The 18,554-nt window shown below is 35.9% G+C and overlaps 1 protein-coding gene across 9 annotated transcripts in view; it reads left to right on the top strand.

Annotated features, from left to right (window-relative positions):
• Positions 1-18,554, top strand: part of QKI (QKI, KH domain containing RNA binding) — a 154,034-nt gene that overhangs the window by 79,767 nt on the left and 55,713 nt on the right. For 6 of the 9 annotated variants that reach the window (XR_011094885.1, XM_068676948.1, XM_068676954.1 and 3 more), the window contains exon 4: positions 6,584-6,634. The exons of the other annotated variants lie outside the window; for them this stretch is intronic. Coding sequence is in view for 5 of the 6 variants with exons in the window: in XM_068676948.1 (XP_068533049.1) it covers positions 6,584-6,634 (51 nt within the window). In the remaining variant the exon portion in view is untranslated. The remainder of the gene's footprint in view (positions 1-6,583; positions 6,635-18,554) is intronic. 9 annotated transcript variants of the gene reach the window in all.

Below are 18,554 nucleotides of genomic sequence, written 5' to 3'. Positions count from 1 at the left end.
ACTTGTTTTTATTGCAAATGTACCAATGAATCATAGTTTCCTACAGGCTTGGATTCTGCCTATGTAAAATCAATGACTAAAACACTGAAAATGTGAACAATTATTTATTTACGGTTGGAGTGTCTCTCACATTTGTACATGAACCTTTTAGGTACATAACAATGTACCCGTATGCATCTTGTATTTGAGGTATTCTCTGTGCTGAGGATTTTCTGGGCACGACTATGTAACATTGTAACATCATGATGATATTAATGTTCTCATTCCCTTTTCTTAACCATTTCAACACTCAAGACAAGAATGTTTTTCTTTAGGGGTAAAAATTCAAAACTTATACAAATAAAAGAAAATTACAATTAAAGTGTAAGGATTACACATCCTCAAACCTAAGGATTTTTTAAGATAGGCTTTTGGGTGATTTGGAATTACCTTCAAGAAAATGTGAAGAATCCATCTAGAAACAAACTTTAATTACATGTATTAACTGAGTCAAGTTATGATGACCTTGGCAATGCTCTAAACCAATTTGCAGTGATTACTGTCAGAGCGGTTCTTTTTCTGTTGAAAAGTAATGGCCTATGATGTATTGGAGGCCAGATTAGATCATCCTAATGATTCTTTCTAGTCATAGACTTTGAAATTGGAAAAAATTGTAGTTGTAGTTCAGATTAGGTATAAAAGCGTGATAACTGTAATAGGTACTGAATAAAATTTCAGTAGTCAAATAGAACACTTAATTTATCAATTGTTTTTTATAAATCACCGAGACTTTTAGTCTTCCTATACATGAAGGAAGCGTATACTTCTGAAATGTATAAAAATTCTACAGTTAGGTTCATTTTTTTTTCTACACTTCGCTTTGTAGAGTTTCCCACCCTTTATGCATATACTCAGATACGCTAAAATTAAAAGAGCTTACTGGTGAGAATCAACCTAAAATTTTGGAGCTCCAGTATGGTGTGACTCCATGTACTCTCAGAGAACCCAAAATTTTAATTGAGTAGAATATTAGTATATGAAGTTGTCTTGCTTTGGTCATTCTGGATGAGGCCCTCTATAGCAGCTATTGCCTGAATATAAGGACAACATTCAAAAACAAACCTTAACAATTAGAGTACCTGGTTTTTGTTATACATCTTGTTACTGGCCTTAAGAATTTAGTTCAGAAAAACTTCTTAGTTTAGTCAGGCTTAACACGTTTTTTGGAGGTTTTTTGATTGTTTTAAGAAAAAAATTAAGGTATACTCAGCTGTGCAACAAATTCAACTTCATGGATTTTAAAGACAAAAACGAAGCCTAGTCTAATAGCCATCAGAAATGAAATTCTGCAGCAAGTTTTATCAGACCTGAGAGATCAGGTGAGAATGATGTGTTGTTTCCACAAAATAATGACAGTGGTAGCAGAAGGCATATTTTCCACTGTAAATGTATTAATAAATGCCGATTATATGCAATTTTTACAAATACATTTTGTGTAATAATAAACAGTTCCTTGCTTTCCACAAGTGAGAAGAGTCATTTTCATAAATATCAAAATAGGTATTTTACCAATTCTTTGAATTCCGGTCTCTTCACTATGTATTCATGTCAGAAGATACGGTAGTTCTAGTGGTGAGAGTATGTAATTACTTGGAGGTGGGGATGAACGTTAGGACATACAGAGCTTCCAAAATTTACGGTATCCTGGGATGTCTTAGTGAAGGGGACTGTGTGGTTATGTCTACATAGCACAGAAATGTTTATCCCTTTATTCCCTAAGGGAAGCACTTGAATCATACAAATAAGCTTACACAGAGTTGTGTACCAGTTATTTCTGCGCCTGGACTTTCACATGTGCTTACTCAGTGTTACTTCAGCTGCTCTTAGGATTCCCAGGGAATATATACAGTGCAAACTTCATTTCTTAGTTTGAGGAAAAGGTGTTAAAATTGTGTTCCTTTGTCTTATATGTATGTATATTGGGAAAAACTGTTTTCATGCCTGTGTTTTTGAATCTGTGTGTAGTAAAATTTTTAAGTACTAATCGTTTATCAGATTCAAGAGTTAGTTTGTTGTTCCAATTATTATTTCTGAAGATACCATCTCCTGTCTAAAATGGCAAGTGTTTTAGAACTCTAATAGGTAAGTTGTTCTACCTGTTGTATTATGCTAGAGAAAGTTGTTAAAACAGCTTATATTATATATATATATAAGTGCCCAGATAAAAACTTAATTTCGCAGCTCTCTGTGAAATCTCTGTGAGATTAATCTCTGTGAGATGAGCTACTTGTGTTCTCTTACTGTCTGTCGACACAAGTAGAGATGCAGCCTGAAGTCTTCAGTACTATAAAACTGAAATCACGTTTCACAGGAAAGGCAGAGAAAAATAATGACTTAACAAGTAGTCACTTAACAAATTTACCAATAAATTATACTTTACAATGTAACAACTTGAAAAGATCAAAAGATACTAGTCTATTTGCTCTTCTGCACTTTTCTGTTTCAATGAATTATTATTTGCATATCTGAATACTTTGAATTGATGCCACAACTCTTCTAGCCGGTGGATTTCCTGTGGTCTCATAACTGCAATTTGGATATTAGCATGGCTGTTGAAGAGATACAGAGATCTAGACAGTATTTTTACACACACAGTATTTTCTCTGTCTTTTTCTTCAAGGCTTGTTAAAATTAAGTCATGCCTGGCTGACTGTTGTGATTCTTCAACAAGTAGCATTGATTGACCCTGTAAGTTCATGCTCACCTCCAAGGTTCGTTCATGCTGGCAAGAGTTAGGGAAGCATTCTTAGCCTTTCCAGCCAATAATAACAGTAATCCAGGGTTGGTTTTCAGCTATTTGAATAACATGACAATAGTTCTGTGGCTTACCTGATTTGATTCTTCCTTCATTGCCAAATTAGAAACATGATCCAGTTTTATATTTATGAGACATGATACTGCACTTTGACCATTTCATAAAACACTTCTCATCTTGCTTTGAGATGTCTCAAAGATGACGACTTTTTTTGTGGGTTCTTTGTTCATCTGTTGATTTATCTGTGTATCTTATCCTGTACATCTCTTTCAACTTCTTTGTAGAAAACGTGCTGTGCCTACTTGTTACGTTGCATACATTATATCTGCGTTATATCCATTTCTTCCTGGAGCTTGAATGCTGGTGTCTTAAGTGGTTGTATATTGTCTATGCTCAGTTTAGTGGCTAAAATTTTATTGCCATTTCAGACTTCTTCATCCACATGAAGAGAAGGATAATCTGTTTACAAAAGTAAGATACCTTAGCCCTACATGCAGGGTAGGGATTGGGGGTGGGACAGGGAGGAAATACATGCGTATGGCTGAACACGTGAATTGTACTTAAAACTTTGTTTTGACTCTCGTGGACTGCTACTGTAGTTTATTAAATGGTTAAAACATACTCTATTAACGGGAAAAATGTCTGCTTTTTTCCCTGAATTATCCGAATGTTCTTAGTAAAGGCTCTTTTCTGTATGAGACTGTATGGTTTTGTAGCAAGAGTTTGAGTATGTGGTCTAGGTATTGTTTCTAAGTTATAGCAGAAGAGAAATTTCTTTTAGATTACTGTGGAGAAAAACTATATAGGTAGAGCATTGAAACTGATCTTAGACTTCCATCTGGATCAGTTGGCTCTGGGGACGTTTTATCGATCGGGAGTAGCCTTATAGCTCCTGTAGCTTTTCATTTTTTTCAGTCCTCTGTGTTTAATGCTTTGTGTGCAGTAGTTGCTAAAGGGGGTTATTGAGATAAATAGCTGCATGGGTAGGAGCTGTTGCACAGTAAAAGGGGTATTAAAAACATTACTTTAAAAGGTTGGATATTTTGATGTCACTGGTTTGTTTGGTAATCTTAAAAAGAATACAATATATATATATTTTTTAAAGTTGGTTGCATAGTAGATGTTGAAATACTCACATATGTCCTTGAATCAGAATTGAATTCAAATGATCTTTACTTAAATTTTGTCAAATGATACACAACTGAAGAGGGTTACACACTCTTAAGCAGATTAATTCCTGAGCTATTCATATTATTAGTCCTCAGGGAAACAATATTCTTGCTATCACAAATTACTGAAGTTCTTCCATGAGTGGTATGGCATTGGAATTGATTTGATGGTCAGTTCCCATTCAAAGTCTTAAGACTCTTGTTCCTGCTGTTTCATGTACATTCTTGAGAGGCAACTGAGTTCACTGGTTTCTGAATTGCTTCCCTGAGCAGTTGTTTAAGCAGTGGCTCAGCACAGGGGAAGTAGCAGAGTTAGGACTGCTCTTGTCATTGAGAGCTAATTGTGAAGTAATGAGATTACTCGAAGAGGTAAACTTCACCCTCAGGTTCCATGACATGAGATACACGAGTGACTACATTTTACTTCAACTTCTAGTTTATTTCCCCATTAAATCACCCAATAAATTAGGATTTAGATGAAGAGGATTCTTGTTCAATGGAGAGGTGGAAACAATATAATTTTGTGGATATTGTATAATTTTGTGGATATTTTTCTTCTGAGTCTTGAGAAAAGAATCTTGTGTATTATTCTGGAATCGTATACTTTGTAAAGCTCTAAGCTACTCATATGAGGCAAACCTGATTTTCTCACTTCTGGCTTAACAGAAAATAAATTATTAGAAAGTATTTGTAATTTAGGTGGATTTTTTTTTAATTCCATCTTCGCTTATAGTTCATCTTTCTGTTAAAATAAAAACAGAAACAAATATTGAATTCTCTGCTGTAGAGATTTCATTCAATGCTTGTGCTGTTTCAGTTGGGACTTGCAGCTTGTTGCAGATGGAGAATTATAATTTTTGTTTCTATTATACAGAGCTAAGTTGGGGAACAGACCTAGGGTAAAGACACCCAGGTCTTTGGCTAGCTCTGGTTTGGAACGCACGCTATCTTAGCAAATCTTGTGCATCAGTGCTCTTCCTGAAAGCAGTGTTTATAGAACTGTAGCTTCTGTCACCAGGTGCTCTAATCTGAGTATATCAAAATAAAATACTCTTTTGTCAGAGAAAGATGATGAGGCTGACTAATTCTAAAGCAGTTCAGCAAGATCACATTCCATGTGCATCAAGATGAGGAGCTTTAGCAAGTTCATGGATTTGATTTAGCTTCAGACAGTGACTACTACCCAACATTGGTTGAGGGTAGTTTATCAAACTGAAATAAGTTAAAGGCAGCATAATTTATAGCTGGATTTTAAGTATGTATTTTAATGTACTTAGATGTATTATGTTTCATATATTTAGGCATCCTTTTTGATGATTACATGTTTTTCATAAAAAATGTTATTAACTTCCCTATTTAAAATAAAAATTGGATTTCATGCCTTTCCCCTCTCAAACATTGAAATTATGTAGCTGAGGAGTGGATGGAAGGAATGGAAGGGGCTAAAACTGGTTTTTGAATGGAATCAATGGTGTTGTCTCTCTTTATGTGATCCTCTGTTTTCGATGAGTAAAACATGTAAAAGTACCTACAACCTTGTAAATTTTCATTTCTAAGAAAAGCTGCTTTTAAGAAAAGTTAGGATGCATCTGTTTTAAAAAGTATTGACACCTGTACCTTTCTGCAATGTGGTAACACATCATACATGTTAATGTAGACAAAGCTCACAGAAAAAAGGCTTGTCCCTCAACTTGCTCCAATCCCTTCTCCCTGCATTCTCACCTTTAGCTGTGATGGCTGTCTCAACAACAACAGGTATTAGAATATGTTATCCTTCTTGCTTATTTGCATCTGGCATGAATAATAATAACAATTATTATTTTACAAATTAGTATCTTGCTATCAGGTGAAATTCACTATGTTTTTTTTTTTTTTTTTTTTTTTTTTTTTTTTTTTAAGAAAAATGGTTGCAGCTTTTATGGTAGCTATATCGTAGCGTATGTACAGGCTGTATCTTACAGACATACTAATAGTGGATGAGGTAGACATGTTGGGCTACCTTTAGTGGTTAGCTGGCTCATGGTTTGTTTTTTTTCATTCTTTGTTTTTTTCTGTCTCTGCAAAGCACTTCTAAAAATCGTGTTTTTGCTTATTTTGCTGTTTCACAACATGAAGAGGCTTTGAAAATGATTTGAACTTTTTTTTCCCTTATTGCTTTTTATCTTACAAATTTAAGCTGTATCTCAATTGAATTTCTAGGGGGAGTAACTTATTTTTTCATAGCATATGTGATGTTAGTTTATAAAAATGGTGTGCAAATCACCAGTGGTGTCTGTGCAGGAGTATTTAACACAGACCCTTTCCAGAGTTACTGGTTGCTCAGATGAAGTAGGATTTCAGGGGACTGGGAGGGGCGGGAAGGGGGAAGACTGAAGTTTGTTTTTTTTGTTTGTTTTTTTTTTTGAGACTTCTGTTGAATTTCGCATTGTTTTCGCTTAACTAGGTTGTGGTACAGCTTATTGTGGTTTCTTGGGATATCAGTCTCAAGTGTAAACAAGAAGGAATAAAATGTATCCATCACAGGATAAAATAAAAACACTAATCCCAGCCCTTCATGCCTCTATTAAACATCATAAAGAAGCAAAATAGGGCACATGCCCAATTTTTTTTTGCTTTTCAGGTCTCCTTTAAGAGCAGAGACAACCATGATCCAGCAGTTATGGAGGTAGAGGCAAGTAAATGTTTTACTTACTGTAAACATTCCAATAAGTTTGTGCAAGTCAACTACAACTTGAGGAGACCCTGGTTGATAAAGAACCTCAACCCTCCCTTCACCAGATGATGAATTTGCTTTGTATTCTTGGTGAGAGGAAAAATAGATTTAACCTTTTATTGCTTATTGACAGATTTCACTTCAGTTGCATACTATGAAATACCTAGCTGGTGTAAAAACACACCAGTTTGTATTACTAAGTCTTTTTATGATAATAGGTTCCAAAGAAAAAAGCCTTCGCTAATCTTCAAAATGTGAATTGTTTTGGGCGGTTCCTCATAGTGATTTTCTTCTTTAAAGGAAAAAAAATAAATCAGTGACTAATATTGCTACCTCCAACTGCTGGCGTTCAAATCAGCTCTTCAGAATTCTCACTTAAAGAAATTCCACAACCTCTTATGCACTTGGTCTAAACCTGTAATTATTTCCATGCTGGGGACATTTCTGATACGTTATGTTGAGTGTCTCCTGAAGGTATTGCTCTTGCTCTTAAAGTAGGTATTCTGTTGTTTTCTGAAAGTTGTATTGGAGGTTCAGGAAGGAACTATGCAGCTGTATTGCTGACATATTAACAAACAGTCAGCCTCTGAGTGCTAGTGCTCATCAGAAAATTTGACTCCTTCAAGTATGTCAGGCTGCAGTTCTAGTACTCCTCTTACAACAATTATTTAAGTCAATACTTTCTGTCCAGTGCTGTTGATGTTCAGTGCTATTCCTGGTTAGGAATATTTTCTCCCTTCTGACAGTTACTGGTTATGTAAATGACTATAATGATATGCTTTGGTGCTAAACCAGCAGAATACTAAAGCTGGGAACTTTTCCTGTTGTTTCTGAGTGCCATGAACTGGATCACAAGCACTTGGGTGTGTCAAGGTCAGACCAGCAGCACTGACTTAAAATAGCTTAAACTATTGAGAAACTGCATACTTCTAGGTGAAGTCTTCAAATTCAGATTGCTTCTGAATTAGTTGAGTTGGGTGGCTGGCATCTTGGTATGTTGTGTAGCTGTTGTTTTTAATATATTTAGATAATCAATGTTCTGGGGTACCCAAATCAGTTTCTGGACACACCAAATATGGAACATACGGGCTTGAAGTGTATTCTGTCCACCACTAATAAATGTTTTGCTGGGTTCAGTTTTGTTACTTAAGATGAAGACGTTTGAAACACAACAGGACTTTCTGACCATGAATCATACTAGATGGATGCTTACAGAGAGCTGGGAGGCAAAGTTGTGGAGTTGTACATTTGGGTTTTAGTTCTCTTTAATATCAGTGCTGTTTTAGGGGAGGAAGTGCTGGAGTTTTTCAATGTTTTCAGCATCTTTTTCCTATTTAGAAGTAGTTCATTTGATGTGTCTGAACTCTTCAGTCATAATTCAGTGCAAAGATCAAAGTGTAATAGCTAATACTTAAGAATGTTTTCAATTTCTCGGCAGCATACAATTGTCTCATGGAGGATTTAATGACAAGGAGCATGCTGACACTGTTCATTTTTACCTCACTTCTTTGAATGCTTTGTAAAGAACCTTCAAATTTAGGAATCTAGTTATTTCTTGGACTTTACTCTTCTTTACTCATCAACAAAAATACAAAATTTGCATGGTTTCATAACAACAGGGGATTATGTCTATTTGGGGCAGTTTTGCTCAATTTATCTTTAGCAGTGAGGGGGGGGAAATGTGCTGTTGCATGTTACAGGGCTACAGTGAGGACAGGAAAAGCTAGATCTGTTCTGCTAATCTGGGAGTGTGGTTCAGTGGGAGAGCTAATCTGGTTTGACAGCTTGCTGCCACTGAGTGTGGATAGTCAAGTCTTCCTTGCATTGCTTCAGTGCTTAGCTAGCACCTTGGTTAGCTATTGTAGCTTCCTAAATTGACTGAAATAATAATGATTAATAATGATTAGTAGTAGTTTTTGCTTCTTAATAAGCTGTATTGACCCAAAAGTGTGGTCAAATTAATACCTGTGCCAGTTTGAAGAAGGAGAGAAGGGGAAAAGGATGTGGCTGTGTGGTTAGTAAGTAGGAGGTCAGCACCTGTTGGTTGGCAGAAAATCTGATTGTGTTGTCTGTTGCTGAATTGCATTTTGATCAAAGGGATTGTGCTTGTGCTTTCCTGATGTTGAGGAAATGTTTAGAATGAGGGAAGCCGCCTTTCTTCTAACTCTCTAGGATGAGAGCAGAGTGTGTGGTTATGTTTGTGCTCAATTCATACGCTATACTGTGTTATTTTCTAAGATGGATGAAACCTTTGTAGAACACAAAAAAGCATGTACATAATGTCCTTTTCTTCCTGGCCTTTGGCTTACTACAGGCTTTTGTCATTCAGAAGTATATTAATTTAAACTATTAAACTTTTGGGCTTATTTTTCTTTGGGGGCAGGTAAGCATGTATAATGGATATTCTGACAAAATAGAAGATGCATTTGAAACGTAACTTCAGAAGAGTAGAAGCAATTACTTTATTTTTGTAATAAATTAGTGTCTGTTTCTGTTGATGCTCTGGAATCTATTGAAATTATTCACTTTAAGTGCCTTTGCAGTTGGTTAACTCATCAAGGATTTGCCTTTATTTTTATGGCTTTGTACTGTAATGGTGTTCTGTGTGGTTCTTGTCTCCCTCCAGTTCCTGTGTTTGTGTGTTGAGATCATTTGATCTAATAGTTCTATTTTATTTCGAGGAATCAACTTTAATTAATTAAATTAATACTTAATGTTAATTCTGTACTTGGTGACAAATTTGGGGAGTCTTCTGTTTTCTTTGTCACATTGAAATTTCATTGTTCTAATAGCAATTAGCTGTGATTTATTTACTTTGCATTAGTATTTTATTATTTTTTTTGCGTTCTTCTTGACCTGGTTATTTGTTTACAAATAAATTTGTTTTTTTGTTAATGAAAAGAATGGCACTATCTCAGGAGGAGAGAGTAAACTGAGAACCAAAGTTATTTAAATACAGACTTGTATAATCACTAAGATTAAATTATTTTACTTCTAGAATAAACTTTCTAATTTAAAAAAAATGCAAAAAAATGATAAAATGCAAGTTTAGAGTTAATATTAAGTATGTTAAACTTTTTCTGAACAGTACCTTTTTATATAGAATTTAGAAATGTTATATAAAATGCTTTGTGCTTTGTTCCACTTAGCACTGTAATACTGAACTGACTGTGGGTCCCTCTTGATGAAAAGTACAATAAATTATGGACAACAGCATTATGCAGTATTTATCCACTGCTTAACAGCATTACTGTAATACAAATCTAAAGCAGACAATACAAAGCTCACATAGCCCATTCCTTAAAGAACAACAAGAAACTCAGAAAAACAGCTTAAATGTAAAAGTAATTTTGTTGAGAACATTTTAATTATTGGGTGAGTTTTTAGATGCAGAGCAAATCAATTAGTATATAAATGGGTTAAAGTGACTCTGAAATTTAGCTCTTCAGTTGACTTTAACTGTAAGGAACCTCCTACCCTGTTTGGACAGCACAATACACTTGTTAACAGAACATATTCAGGATGTAACATAGTGTCTGTTTAACAGCAGTATTCTATGGAAAATGAGTTTGTAACGTCAGTCAACCAGTTTGATTGTTTTTCTCCAAAAGACCCATTTTCCTGAAGAAGAAGTCAGGCTTTCCTCAAAGCAAACCACTATTTAAGCAGTAGGATGAGAATCACAGCCAGTAATCTGCTCAGCAGTATCTTGTCATTAAGATAAAGCCTGTCTGCAGTCGTTTCATGAGGACAGCTGAGTGCAGAATTAACTCTGAGCATCACTTCTGGTGTCACCCCTTTCTAGTCCAAAATGCAAGGCATTCTCGTGATGTTTCTTTAAATGTTAAAATTCCAGAACTTAGTACTGCAGAAGAAATCACTGTGTGAAGAAATGAGAGAGCATGAATAACTGAGTGGCATGTTAATTATTATCATTCAGTTAGTACAAAGCACTCCTAAGTGATTACAAAAGTTTTTTTTAAAAAAAGTCTTACATAATAGGGTAGTATTAATGCTGCTGCATGATGGGTATGGAAATGGGGATAGTGAAACCCAGCTGATGTTCCCTGTGTACGTTTTAAAAGAAATGTGGGGATTGTAAACACAAATTAAAAGATGGTAGAATTAAGATTTCTTATTATGATCTTTTTGTACAAATGAACTTTTTTTTTTTGAAGTTCATCACTATACCATGAATGATTTTAATTTTTAAATAAATAGGATGTTAATTTCTCAGGTGAGCAACTGAGATTCAGTATTTGTCAATGAAAATTTTGATTGCTTTGGATGATTAAGATGAGGTGAATGGAAACTGAGTTTTCAGATTACTTGGTGTGTTAGTAGAAACATATGCAAAATAGCTTTTAACATTGAGCAATACTTGAGCCCAGCACATCTAGAGAGTATTATGCCTGGGAGAGCATGGGGCTCCCTCATCCTTCTGCCTGTTGCGAGTGGCTTGCTGCCTCCTGCTGCAGGCAGGCTGTGCCTCTGCTTGAAGGTGTGACTGACAGCTGGCAGCTTCCCACAAGGGGATATTCCTGTGCCCTCCTTTGTGCTCAGTCTGCTGCTTCTGGGATGTGTCACTGAGCCAGTTCAACTTGCTAAGCAGGCAGAAACTTAATCTGACAGCGGTAGTTTGCTGCTGTGTTGAACTGGCCCTGGAAGGGTTTAGGGCTTTTGCTAGTACAAAGAAGAGGGAAGAAACCCTTCCACAGAAGAAAACAACAAAACAAATTAAAAAAAAAAATAGTTACAAGTTGTGATTTAGAAAAGTTTTTCTCAGCTTCACTACAAAATATCAGCGTTCAAGTTCATAAGCACAGACACTGCATCTGAAGTTTGCAATATTTATTTAAGGAACATCTTATGAAAGTGTTTGGCGTATGGTTAGCACCACATTTCCTTGTTGGCATAAGAGGTGATTTGAATCTAATTATTCAGGATACAATTCAGCTGCCTAGATGCTTGAGATTCTTCTTGCCATCCCTGCTGGAATCAGGAGTGATTCGGCCACCTGCTCCATTACACATCTTTGAGGAATTCTTCAGGGCAGATTTCATCCCAAGAGTAGAAATAAGAAAAATGATGGATGTAATCATATCAAAACTGGTACCCAATTTTTCATTAAGGAATGTTTGTTTCATATTTTTGCATTTTTTTTTAAACTTCAGAGTATGAACAGTTTCTTTATGGCTCAGAAAGCTGTTGGAAACTAGTATCTAGCTCTTTTCTTTTGGCTCCTAAAATTAGTAAAGCAAGCAACGTGTTGATATAAAATTGTTCATTATAAGTCTTCTGATTTTAAAGGTAAGGTAACTTTCTTATGGTCTTCAACAGAGGTCAAGAGAAAAGTTTTCCTTCTGATTTTTTAAAAATTTTTGGCTGTTCTGAAAGTAGTTCAGTGCAATTTTGTAACCATATCTCAAACTTTGCTATTATATTGAGGGTTAAGAGGTGGTACTTTTCAATTTTCATGGCACACTGAGGTTAAATTAACAAGCCCAGTCTGAATTTCTGTTAAAAATGTTCTGTAGCAACATCGTTGTATACCTTTGTGCAAAGATCTGGAGTGAGCAAAATTTTACTTTTCTTGATAAAAGTTAAGAAGTTCCTGGAAAGTTTTTAAGGAGGTTTAGCAATCAGGTATTATTGTAAAATGTTAACAGCATGAGAATGTGGGTAGGAGTAGTTCTCTTTTCTAGAAGTGCATAATTATTTTGTTACTCAAGTAAATGAGGGTTTGACATGACTGTCTTGTCATTTTATAACATTGTCTTCACAGTATAATCCCTTAAGCCCTTCACCAAGGTTTATGCAGAGGAATCCCTACTGATATTAGCGATACAAGTAGGTATTAGGAGATGAATGAGATTTTTCAGTGTTTTTCAATTAGTGTCTTTTATGTCTTATCTTTGAGGAACCAGTGGAAGCCAAAGAGACAAATGGGTTAGATTTAGGGTTGGATTTTCAAGCAGAGGCTGAGTCACTGGACTCTGGAAGTGACAGACAAATTGAGATTATGGAAGCAGAGATGTAGGTATGTTAGCATTAAAACATTGGCTCTAAGCAGCTCTATTTATTGTCATAGCTTCAAAAGGTCAATTTGCTAATACATTTTTTCTTTTCATATTTCTTTCTCCTTCTTTTACAGTGCAGTAAATTCAGTTTGAAGTAGAAGAAAATCAGTCATTTCTAATTTTTTTAAAAAATACATAAAATAATGTTGCTTCATCTGTTTCTTAGCCTTTTGACATAAACGAGTGAAAAACTGGTGGAATTCTTCATTTGACTATTCAGGAATAGTACCTGAAGAAAAGCAAAGTACTGTTCCGTCATTTCTTGACCTTCATGGTTTGATCAACATTGTTTCTGTGTGGAGCTGTCACAAAAGAGCTGGAGCTCTAGGGTGTTTGTGTGAGGATGAGCTTAATGGAGAAACTGATCAATTTAGCACTGAGCTCAAATTATTGAGGAGGGGAGTACTCATGCATTGACCAGATTTGCTATGCAAATCAGCAATCAAAGCTAAGCAAGACAGAGAGGAAATAAAACAAGGATTTGAGAGAAAAAAGTGGTTGAAGTTCAGTAAAGACAGATGCCACAATAATCTGCGGTAGTTATTTTTAATGAAAGTTACACGATAGTACTTCAGAAGAGGAAGGCGTATGTTGAAAATGTAAAATTATACTGACAATGTAAGAGCTGATCATGTTCTCCATTGAATACAAAAATATCATTTGTTTTGTGTGCATATATATATATATATATATATATTTTTTTTTGCTTTTACTGGGGCTAGTGAGTAGTGCTACATTGATTGCACCATTGAAGATTCAGTAGCTATAAATGGCAGTCCAAATTGCAGTACAGAAGGGTTGTTTTCTTCCCGCTTCTTAACTATCAAAAACAATCTCTAAAGAAGTACTCAGAAGTACTATGCTGTATAGACCAGAAGACAGAGGGAAAGCAACAAACTGATATTTTTTTATACAGCTGATAGCATTTCTGTGTATACAATAGAACAGTTATTCAGAAGCATGGAACGGCTCTGCTATTTCTTCTATGTTCTCAAATAGATAATCCATAGATTTAGAAGACACCACCTTTGTGGTCATTGCACAGATGAAATTGAAAGATACGTATGAGTGGATAAGGGAAAACCAAGCAGCTCACCTTGAAGTTGGACATGCAGCTTCTCAAAGTGCTATTTATACATTTCAACCAATCACTCGGAATTGCAAAAAGCCTCTGGTCCTAGATCAAAACAAAATAGGAACCCATCTCCTCATCTCTTCCTTGATCTCTGGGCTAGAGATGCCTCCAGCACTCTGTATTTTACTGTTGTTTTTTTTTTTTAATCTCTTGGGCAACAATCTGCCTTCCTTCCTAACAGATCAAGTGGACAGTGAAGGAGGAGCTCTGGATCTGGATTGTCCTTTCCTGGACAAGTGTTCCAACCACTGCACTGTTACATTATGTTTTTGTGAAGCCGCAACTTCTTTCTTGAAGCAATTTTCTTAAACTTGCTGTGCCTTCAGTAGTTTTGAAAAGCGTTGTCAGATTAGGTCCTTTTTGGTGTTAACATTTTCAGCTCTCCTGGTTTGAGAACTTTAGATGGAAGATGGGTATCAGACTTCCAGTTTAAGACAATTTTGCTTTCTAGTATGCACTTTAGAGTTTTAGGCACCTTGGTAAGTTTTCTGGTAGAATAGAGACACAAATTATAGTTAAGCAGAAATTTTTGTTAGGGTGGTAGTTTGATGCTTGAATCTACCTAAATCAAAATTTACTGTTTACTTACTTATATTGTACAGGACTTCTAATGAGCCTTTTCAGGAACGTAGTGACGATAGTACTCCAAACGATGTGTTTAAAAATGAAGATAGAAATGGAATAATAGTCCTAATCAGAAAATCCACCATAGCAAGGGTATGACTTGGTGTGCTAGTCTTCTTCCTGAGCAGAAATACAATTGTCGATTAAAATGTAACACAACTAGAGGAATGATTAAGTAAAAACTGTGATTTGTAAGAATCTTAATATACTTTAAAAACATATTTATTATTATATGTTGATAATACTTCAAGGAATAGCTTCTTGGGATGTAGGGGGAATAACTGGTTCATAACTGGAATATTTTTTGATATGTTGTCTTTTTTTTTTTTTTTTAACATCCTGTCAATTATTGGTAGAATAAAACACTCCTGACTAGGTTAAGTTTGCTACTTCATGGTGATTTTAAATATCAGTATTAAAAATTGCATTCCTCTCTTCAACACACATACGCAAACATTGTGTTTATGCTGTATGCATTTTGCATGCTAAATTCTCACTAAATTCTCCCATATCCCTGAGGATATGCATACATTCCAAACTTTTTACTTTCATCCCCAAGAAGAGAAATCAATGTAAAATAATTCAGCACAATTTCAAGATAATGATAATTGTGCCCATTCTTAAAATCTCTGCTTCCATATATAGCTCTTATTGTTTTTGATGAAAGTAAGAAAACATAGTATTTTGAAATCAGGGCAAAACCTAAAAACAAAAATTCTATTAATGCAACAGAGCTCAGTTTATGGAGAAAAATAAAACTTGAGCTATAAAAGATAGAGAATGTTTCTGTGAAAATGGAATACTTGCTGGTGCCTTGAAGTCCTGAAGGCAGATACCTTGTTTTGGAATTCAGATCACAATGACTTATGAAGGAAAACCAAATCACTGAATATTGAACATTGCAAATGTACATTACTTACCCAAATTAATTATTGTTGAAAGAAAAATTTTATATTTGGTTATTTAATTCACTTTTGAAGTGGAAAGGGTTTGCCATTGTTTTCCTCATACATTAAATGGTCTGCCATTGGGGGGAGAAATTGGATGAAAAGCTTGACGTGAGAGGTCATAAATAATGTGGGTAAAGGAGCTGAAACTGTATTTTTTCATCTTTTCAGTACAGAGGAGACAAAAGTGCAATGAGCACTATTAAAAATTGCTACTAGCCTGTTGCTGTCCAGCAGCTTTATTTCACATTAGGTTGAAAGCTGCAATGTCTTAAAAATCAGAATAAGGAGAGGCATGGAGATTCCATATTTCTAGAAGATTATGGTCATAAGTCCCTTCTGGGTAAGTTGGGCTTGGTGGTGTTTGCAGTGTTGTCTTACAATAATTCAGTTGGGTTGAATCCAGTTGGGTTGTTTGCTGAGGAAATGGTCCTTTACATATGACTTGTGTATGTAAAGGAAACCCAAGAGTATCACTCTATATTAACCCTAACTGATTAGAAAAACTTTGCATGTTTACTGTACTCCTTCGAATTTTAAACTGCTGTTGGGCTGATAATGTGTGTTCTTTGAGGCCTATAAACAAGACCGTAAAGCTGTGAAGAACCAAGTGACTCCTCTGTAATGACAGGACTGCGTGAGTCACTAACTCTGCTACTTAAATGTACAAAATTTTCTACAGCTTCCATGTAGAATCCGTAGATCCACTGCAGTTTTCTCTAGCTTTTATATGAATTATATGTTCTTGATAGTATTTGTGTAAGGAACCAAGAGTGTTTCAGCTTCAGATAGCTGTAGCTTATAAAACCGGTATGCGACTTCACCAGTTTGCTACCCTGCTTGCAAGAGATGTGGGAGGTGTCGAAGTTAGGATACAAAGGCATAGACAGATCTTCTATGCAAAGTGTCAGTTGTAACACTGTTTTTGGAGTTTGCTGTTTTGACACTGATTCTGTGTGTAACATGTCTGTGGGTTTGTTTCATACACCTACCCACTCTATTGTTGGTAAGTGCCCGTTTTGATGAGGCTGCATGGTTCAATGGTCTAGGGAAGTGACCAGTCTCACAGTGGCTAGGAAAAAAAAAGCTTGGGGAAACATAACGAAAAGAAAATGAAGTCAATTGTAAGGGGATCCCTCTGCTCCTTTTTCCTGGATTATAATGGCTCTATCATTACGGCCTGACACTCACCATCATTTCAGCATCTTAAGATAAGTGAATGGTTGGAGGAGGTAGTTTCATATCTGTGAAATAAAGGGAAAAGGCTCATGCTTCTTTTTTTTCATTGGTGTCTTGATTTTAGATTGGCTAAGCTGTCATGCAAAACTGTATCCTAAGTTAATGTTAATAATTATTCATCCTAAAATTGTAACAGGCTCCAGTTCTGTCAAGAGTTTCTGTTGCACTTGACAGTGCAGCTCATTCCACAGATCCTTGCTGTTGTTTTTCACAGCACCACAACTTTTGAGGCAAACAGGGAGGAAGAATATACTGAAGAGTGCACTTGTTGCCTGTTTCACAGCAGATTACCCTTTGGAGCACGAAGTTTTCTGCTAGCTCAAGCAGTTCTTGTACAGCTAGAAAAATGCAGAGCAGCAGTGGTTGGAGAGTGCTGGTTTGGTCATCAAGGCATCCTCTCTGGTCGGCAGACAGTCATTACTGGAGCAGCTCAGTTGTGTCATGAAGCCACAGCTTTAAAAAGATCCAGTGTGGTATTTCATGCATGTAGGAACCAGTTTGATTGCAGAGCAGATCTGAACTTGGGGAATGCACTTGGTTTCAATTTTGTTGAGCACCACATCTGTGTCAAGGCTTAGAGAGACCTAGGACAGAATCCTATTCTATCCATTTAAATATTAGGTTGTTTCATGCCATTGTGCTATTTTTAAAGTACTTAGAATATTTTTAGGTAATGGCCTTTAACAGTGTTTGACAGATACTGGCTAGTTTAATGCAATGGAAGATACCTGCTTTTTAATCCAGAATTGTCTTGAAGGGGGCCTACTGTAGAAGAATGATGGATAATTAAAGACATAATAATACTAACTTGTCTGCCATTCAAATTAACAGTGAGTATGTGACTGCATTCATTTAAACAAATAATCTTTTGCTTCTTTCTGAGAGAGCTTCCATCAGAATTTTTAGACATGAAGTAAGTTACTGTTCTCCTTGGCCAGGTGTTCCTCCTTCAGTATTTCTTTTGTTACATTATGTTTTTCAGCAGCTTTCTGCTTTTGAACTGCCATCATTAGAAACTCAGTAGGAGCAAAAGTCTATGTTAATTTGCCTGACTGTAACTGCACAATTAAAGCAGTTTATCAGCAGGGGTTAGGACAATCAGTGTGTTCCGATGCTTCATGTTATAAAAATTACTTCTGTTGTTCAAACAGATACTGTAATTAGTGCATCATTTTCAACTGGTTTTCTGCAGGGCTGGCTTGGAGTTTCATCTGATGAAAACCTAAGTGCTGATTTCATATGCAGGCATCTTCTAAAGTAACAACTTGACTGAAATATTAATGTCAGGAGTATATCATACAAGTGCACATCTTTATACAGGTTTGGAGTGGGGTGTTTTTTTTTTTTTTCCAGGGTATTTTTTGTTCACCAGTCCTATCCAAATTTACTCAGATTTACTGACAAAATCAGAGGAGAAAGAGAAAGGCTATTAGGTGGACCTCCATGTTTGTAAATATTATTACATGCTAGCATTTAATACCTTGCTTTTATGTATATGAACAAGTTGCTTCATGTCAGATAATAAAGGTAAGAGTATTACGTGGGCTTACAAGTAATGAGCTTTCACATGGAGTAGTTTCATGAGAATGGTGAGCCAGTCTTTAAGTCGCACTTTAAGTGTTCAAAATATGCTCCCTCATTTTCCACCTCCCTGAATTATAGCACCGACCTGGTGTTGACATTCAGTAGTCTAGTTCCTTATGATCTTCTTCAACTTACTTGTATATCAGAAAATGGGGAGGAGGGGGGGGAAGTGGGAGCATGTTGGCTTGGCTCTTTGGCATGGTGCTGGGGCCAGCCCCAGTGGAGGGAGCAAGAGAAACCCCCTGGGTAAGGGGAGTGAACCTTTTGAA

The sequence above is a fragment of the Anas acuta genome, chromosome 3 (genome assembly GCF_963932015.1).
Source record: "Anas acuta chromosome 3, bAnaAcu1.1, whole genome shotgun sequence".
Lineage (NCBI taxonomy): Eukaryota > Metazoa > Chordata > Aves > Anseriformes > Anatidae > Anas > Anas acuta.
This window is presented reverse-complemented; position numbering and strand designations above follow the sequence as displayed.